Source organism: Rhinatrema bivittatum, chromosome 5 (assembly GCF_901001135.1).
Source record: "Rhinatrema bivittatum chromosome 5, aRhiBiv1.1, whole genome shotgun sequence".
NCBI lineage: Eukaryota > Metazoa > Chordata > Amphibia > Gymnophiona > Rhinatrematidae > Rhinatrema > Rhinatrema bivittatum.
The window spans coordinates 237,548,455-237,556,050 of NC_042619.1; the positions used below are offsets into that span (position 1 = coordinate 237,548,455).

The 7,596-nt window shown below is 46.3% G+C and overlaps 1 protein-coding gene across 1 annotated transcript; it reads left to right on the top strand.

The window, feature by feature from the left end:
- The first annotated feature begins 3,982 nt into the window (after positions 1-3,982).
- FAM243A (family with sequence similarity 243 member A) lies at positions 3,983-5,177 on the top strand. Its single transcript, XM_029601749.1, has one exon. It carries the CDS (start codon positions 3,983-3,985, stop codon positions 4,742-4,744), a length of 762 nt encoding a protein of 253 aa, XP_029457609.1. The 3' UTR covers positions 4,745-5,177.
- The last annotated feature ends 2,419 nt before the right edge of the window (positions 5,178-7,596 follow it).

Consider the following 7,596-nt stretch of genomic DNA (forward strand, 5'->3'; position numbering starts at 1 on the left):
GGTAGGGGGGGGGGAATTAGTTAGGGCCGGGGGGGCGGGTTAGTTAGGGAAGGAAAGGGAAGGTGGGAGGCGCCAGAAAGAAAGTTCCCTCCGAGGCCGCTCCGATTTCGGAGCGGCCTCGGAGGGAGCTTACAATCTAAGACAAATCTAAGACAATCTAAGACAAACATACTTATAAGATATTTGTATGTATTACGTTGTTATCCTGTAAACCGGAGTGAAGGCAAAACGCTATACTTCGGTATATAAAAAACCCCAAATAAATAAACATAAAGGACAAAAGAGATTTTGGGAATTGAATTTATTAAGAAAATGGTTAAAATCAATGAGTCTGTAAACAGGATAAATCAAGTGCTATACTCTGGCAATCTTTATTACCCCTCTCCTTCTGCTTCGAATGCCACCCTGGACTGGCAGCCAATGAGCAAATCTCTCCTGATTTTTAATGTCTACATGAGTTGGTTTATTACTCAGGAATTGTTCCTTCCAGAAAGAAGGTGGGGTGGGTGGTGCCCCGTCTTCCTTGTCATCAGCAGGAATTATGGGAAAGAGGCAGAAGCCCCTTTAATAATTGGGGGGGGGGGGGTCGGGGGAGGGGTGAGGTGAGGCTCTAGCCATTCTCGAATCCAGTCCTTGAAAACCCCAAACAGGGCGAAACTGAAATACGCAAATTAACCTGGTTCTTAGATCAAATAAATGCAAGTATATCTCATGAACATTCAGTGTGGATAACCTGAAAAATAGACCCATCTGGGTTCCTCAAGAATCAAATTAAAACCGCATGGTTTAAGTACTGAAATAGGAGTTAGGTCATTCTTGGACTGCAAGGTCAAATGTCCTCCGCCATGGTGTGACCGTGAGCAAGTGACGTTATTTCCACCATGGTCTTCCCCCCCCCACCAATGCCTGAGGTCTAATCTCAGTTCTTTCCCCCCTCCATTCCCATTTTTACATTACCCCCCTCCCCCCCCCCCCCCCCCCACACACACACACACACACCTCAGCTCAGCTATGAGGCATCACAGCAACAGTCCTTGAACAGGAGCTACAAGCCATGGCTCGCTCCAGAACGCAGCTAATGTTACACCCCAGGGAAGTATGCGCCAGCAAATGTAAAATTATGCACTGAAAAAGGTCAAAATTCTGCAAAAGCAAATACTTTTATTTTTTACCCAGTAGATTAAACAGAAGAGTATAATACTGTTAGAACATTCTTCTTACAAGTATATGCAAATAACTTTGCATAAGAACAAATATGAGACTATATATTTTTGGAGGCAGAGACACCTCAAGCCACTTTGTTTACCTTTCACAGTCATATGGGGATAGTTTTAAAGATCTAAACATGTTCACACTAGAGGAAAGGCGAGATGGGGAAAATATGATAGAGAAATTCAAATATCTCAAAGATTTCCATGCACAGGAGGTGAGCCATTTTTCAATGGAAAGGAGGCTCTAGAACAAGGGGCCATGAGATGAGGGTGAAAGGGGGTGGTCTCAGGAGTAATTTTAGGAAATATTTGTTTTCATAGAGGGTGGTAAATGTGTGGTACAGTTCCCCAGTGGAGGTGCTGGAGACAAAACCGATATCTGAATTCAAGAAAGCATGGGGTAATTAAGGGGATTTCTAAGGAAGTGATGAAAATAATAATGCTAAATTAATTGGACAGATGAGTAGAATGGATGGGCCATGTGGTCTTTTTCTGCCATCATGTTTCTATCCTACCTAATAAACGAAGGATGACCGACGTGCCGCAAATGCGCAGTAGAGACCAGCTCTACCGCGCATGTGCGGGCGAGCACGTTGGTCTGAGCCAGAAAAAAAGAAAAAAAATGGCGGCGTCGAGTGGCAGCGGCGTCCAGTGGCAGCGGCGGCATCGGGAGGCAGCGGCGGCGGCATTGAGTGGCAGCAGCGGCGGCGGCGGCGTCCGGTGGTAGCGGCGGCGGCGGGTGGCAGCGGCGGTGGCAGCGGCGGGTGGCAGCGGCGGCAGGTGGCAGCGGCGGGTGGCAGCGGCAGCGAGGGAGGAGAGAGAGAGGGAGGGACTGACAGAGAGAGGGAGGGACTGAGTGAGAGGGGAGGAGAGAGAGGGAGTGGGACTGAGTGAGAGGGAGGGAGTGGGACTGAGTGAGAGGGAGGGAGGGAGTGGGACTGAGTGAGGGGGGGAGAGAGAGTGGAGAGAGAGGGGGGGAGAGAGAGGGGGGAGAGAGAGAGAGGGGGGGGAGAGAGAGGGGGGGAGAGAGAGAGAGAGAGAGGGGGAGAGAGAGAGGGGGGAGAGAGGGGGGGAGTGGGACTGAGGGAGAGAGGGAGTGGGACTGGGGAGAGGGGGAGGGAGTGGGACTGAGGGGAGGGGGAGGGAGTGGGACTGAGGGAGAGTGAGTGGGACTGAGTGTGAGTGAGGGAGAGGGAGGGAGAGAGGGGGGAGGGAGTGAGTGAGACTGAGTGGGAGGGAGGGACTGAGTGAGAGGAGAGGGAGGAGTGGGTGAGAGGGAAGGAGGTAGGGGGTGGTGAAGAGTGAGGGGAGAGAGAATGAGGGGGAGGTGAGAGACAGAGGGATGTAGCCCGTTTTAACGGACTTAACGGCTTGTGTTTCTATAATGCATGCAAAAAAAACAAACAGTCCCACGCCTGCAGCTGCTGTGGGAATTCTGCATCCAACATAGTGGCAACTGGGGCAGGCGAGCAGACAGCAGAACAGAATACAGATAGGTGGCTGCTAAATATAATCAAATGAAAAAGTAAATGAACAAGTATAACAGATAATTAAAAAAAAACACCCTGCATATATAAAGTAGAACTAACCAGTAAAATCCAAACACAGTTATTCTTAAAACCCGATATAATTAATCCAGCAAAACCCTCATCCTCCCAAGAAAACTCTGGCTGGGAATATACACACAATTTCAAAACCCTTAAGAACTAAATGTGTCAGTGAGAAAAAGGCAGCCTCCTCTCCCATGACGTTCCCCCCCCCCCTCCCTCTTCCATCAGATCCCCCTGCTCTGATCACTCTCCTCCCCATCTAGTCTCCCCTCCCCCCCCCTCATTTAATACACCCTCTTCTCTTCTGTCAGGCCCCCCCTCCTCTGAGTTCCCTTCTCTCCCCCATCATTCAAAGAACCCTCCCCTGCCTCCTTCTAGACACCCTCCTCTTCCATGGTCCTCATTCCTCCCTCCCCTATGAAGTCTCCCCTCCCAGCGGCAAAGGAGCCCGCATTTTTTTTTTCAGCAGCAGGCAGCGGGAAGGTCAAATGGACAGGAGCGCTTGAGGACCTCCTGCGGTGGAGGCCTGCAGGTGGCAGTGGTGGAGGGCTCCGTGTTTTGTTTTTTCGCAGTAGTCAGCGAAAAGGCCCAACAAGGGCAGCTCACTGCACATGATGGCCCCCCTCCCCCTTGGTGTTGGCACATAAAAGACGTACTCGGGTCCCACAAACCCGGAAGAGCAGCACAGGCAAAGGGTACAAATGGCGGGAATTACATGATTATGCGGGTACTCATTATGCCCAAAATTGCATAATTCCCCTGGGTGTAATTTAATGTGGGCCTTAAATCCGGCCTAATCTTATTTCTCCCATAAAAATGTGGGGGGAAAAAATCAAATATCAAAACAAATTTGAAACAACGAACAAGAAAGATAGACAGAACTTAATTCAAGTTTGAAAATATCAGTGTTAGCATAAGTGGTTATTAGGATGCCAATGCCCCAATGATATTTGCCACTAATTTTAATCAATTGGCAAACAAAAAAAAGTCTTCAGTTTTATTATTTCTGACACTTGGTCTTTGGGCGGCCTTGGAAAATTCTCTTCATTTTCTTGTGCCTTGGTGTACTCAGATTTTCACAGTACCCAGAGTCATTTATATGCTGGTGTATAGCTGTGGTGATGCCTAGGGGTTGCTATGAAAAGGGGCATTATGAGATCACCACTCTTGTTGACCATTGGCCATCCACTCCTTGTGAATATACTGCTATAACAAACCAGCATGCATCGCTTTCTAAATCCGCTTTTAAAGGATGTTATTTACAAAAGTCAGCATGACAGTGCTGTGCAGAAGCAGTGTCTCCAGTACCTAAGGAAACTAAGAACCTTCCAGTTTGATGGCCTTCAGACTATCTTCTTAGGGGAAACCAACATTTCTGAAGGACTCATGACAGGAGAAAATTTCCCCCACAGAAGCTACCTGAAGCAGCCCATGTGGACTGTTATTCATGCGGGGAGTAGTAAAGGATGGGTGCCCTGGAAGTACAGACTGATCTTAAGAGACGAACTTCCAATGAACGACCAAGAGGAAATCTTTCAGGAACTGTGCGCTTCCTTGAGAATTTCCTATGGAAACTGTGTGATTGTGGTGAAAGAGAAAAAGCAGACAAGTCTGCTAAAAGCAGGTCATAATCCCAATTATGGTGACATCAGAAAAGCCGAATTCCTACCAGTCCTCGACCTAGACAGTAGTACCTGCTATCTCCAAATTGCCAAGGTCCATGGTCATGAAATTCTTTCATTGCCTTTCTACTACAGTTACCTCCACCCTATGGATACTGCCTGGTCTTCTGTGAAATGGTTTATTGTGAACCACAGGAAGAGGTTTTCATTACTGTCCCACGAAAAGACATATTCTTACCAGTGCATATACTGCAGTGACATGATTGCCCAGGGGATTGAAAGGATCACGCCAAGCAAATGGAAGGCATTGACCAACAGGCTATGGAGATGGGAAAACCACTATCTGGATAAGTTCTCTTAAAGAATCCTCCTCTTTGACAGATTGAAAATTGTTCCTTCATAAGTGGAATTTTTTAAAAAGTGTACCATCTCTGTGTCAACCATTTTTTTGTCAATCTAGTTTATTGAGTCTATGCATTCCATATTTCAAACCGCGGAAACATGGCAGTTCATGCTGAAGAGCCACCAGTATCATCCTCAGTTTTCTTCATCTGCCTATTTATCAGCTCCTGTCATCTGAAGGAGGACCTCTGTGGTCTTGAAGGTTCACCTGCTGCATCATCTTTGCACGAATCTTCTGGTGGTCCAATAAAAGGTACCGTGGCTTGCAAAGATCATCGGTTCTAAAGACCAAAAGAAATTCTGTCCCTTTTGTCTCCCAGTAGAACTGCTTTCATGACCCCTCAAGAATCTCCCTAGATGAGCATCTAAAAATCTAAGAGGATCATCATGTCCAATCCACTGCTCTTGTTGTCCTCCAGAAACCCCTCCAACCTTTGCTTGTTCATGTTTGCAAATGCAGCTAGTGAAAAAAGTCCAGGACTGCCCATTCTGTGTTGCAATAATGTAAATAAATGTACAGCTACTTCATCTGAAGCTGCGTGAGTGCTTGTGGCTTGGAGTTCTGACTTCAACCACGCATCCAGGAATTTGGTGAAAAATGTCCGTAAAGTGCGAGCATGCACACCAAATATGTTTTGCAGTAAGAAGTGGCATTGTATTAATCCTACATGATCATTACTAGTGTTTTAGTTTCAAAAGATATTGTCCTCCAGGTTACAGACAGTGAACAACAGATGTGTGCACATAATTCTCCCAGGGCTGGATTCAGACATAGGCAACTGCCTAGGGCATCAAATTTTACAGGTGTTAGATACCTGGACTGAAGAGAAGCCTGCTCCTGCTTGCTTTAGGGAGGTGCCCTCCCATCACGCTCCACTCCCTGAGCATGGATCCCCTTCCCACTCCAGAATGCCAGAATCTTCAATCTGGTCCTCAGTCTTTCCAAAGTGCCCGCTAAAATTTGAGACATGTTATGATGTCAGAGCTTTTAAATAGTTCAGGCAAATATGCTTAAAAATGATGGATACCACCAACATCATGCCTGCAGCCCATGGTGATCATGAACAACAGGGCATGATCTAGATATAATCATCTTTAACCAGCTATTTGGACCAGAGCCCTGTACAGATTTCAGCAGGCACTTCAGAAAGATTAGATCACGGGTGGTCAACTCATGAATGTGCATGAGATAGATTTGCTTGCACTGCCTTCAATGTCTTCAAATCTTATTCATATTGATTGTGGATATCCTGAAAACAGACCTGTTTGTGGCTCTTGAGGACCGGAGTTGGCCATCTCTGGATTAAGATGTACCAGCATTGCTGTTTCATTGCTCCCCAGGGATGGGATAGCTCTGGAACTGACACATTGGTAATAGTCACCTGGGATTCATTTATTAAAAAAAAACCAAAAGCAACCTTATTTTTCCTACAAAAAATATTTGGTGTGTCAGTTCTTTAAAATATCTCCTAGAATCAAACTGATCAGGGTTAGGCAACTCCACTTCTGGAGTACCACAAACAGGTCTGGTTTTCAGGATAGCCACAATGAATATGTATAATGTATATCTGCATGCACTACCTCATTGTATGCAAACATACCTCTCATGCATATTTATTATAGTTATCCTGCATATTTATTATAGTTATCCTGAAAACCAGACCTATTTGTGGCACTCCAGGACTGGTGTTGCCTACCCCTGAAACAGACTATAGCATGGGTAGCAGCCCTGAGTTTGTCAACATAATTTCCATGTCACCAGAATATGGAAGTCCAGACCTGATTTTCCATCATACTCACTGATTTGGTCCTTAATTGCTTTGCAGACAGCACTCCGATAAGTGTTAGAATCCCAAAATTAAATCATAATAATGATCCTTGAGTTAGGTTTACCACCTCACCTATGTCAACCTGGGGTAAAACTAGGATCAGGCTCTTTAGGTTGAGCTGTGTGAGGTGGCGTCCCTATCCTTGAGTTGGGTTTGAAATGCATTGGCCCTAGCTGACACAGAGGTTTAGAACAGTGCTGCTCAACCCAGTGCTCCGGACACACCTAGCCAGTCAGGTTTTCAGGATATCCACAATGAATATGCTTGAGATAGATTTGCGTACAATAAAAGCAGTGCTTGCAAATCCATCTCATGCCTATTCATTGTGGATATCCTGAAGACCTGATTAGGCTGGCTAGGTGTACCCCGAGTTTAGAGCCTAGTGGCTTCAGAACAACATCTGGATAGGAATATGCCCCCCCATTTCATGGCAGTCTTGGGCACGTGGAGCCCATCTTCTCCTTTCCTGGGCTCAGGTCTGAGCAGCTCTGATTGTGCACCTTCAGGTGTTTCCCCCCTTAGGACTCTTCCTCCTTTTCCTGCAAACCATTTGCTTCACAGTTTCTGCTTCCTTTACGAAGTGCAACGTGTACACTGGTGCTGGATTCACAATTCTAGCTTACAAGGACACAGCCAACAAGAAAAGGACTTTTGGTTAAGGAAGAAAACAGCAGCAGGCTGCAAAGGTCAGGTAACAGGAACAACCAGAAAACTCCTCACTGCTTGAGCAGCTTTCTGATTGATACTGAGCCAAAGAATAAAACCTGGGCACTTTTCTTTCCTTAACCTGGGTGTTATGGAAGTCTGAGTAGGGTAGGGTTATGTTATATTTGAAAGCAATTTGACATTTTTCTTGAATGCGTTCAAACGCTTTTCTTTTCACCCTGGCCAGCATGACTTGGAAGGCAGCGTTCACCTGCAGCCTGGCCTAACCCAAATCACCTGGGGACACCTGACAGGCCTAGGCCTATTAGTTTCCTGG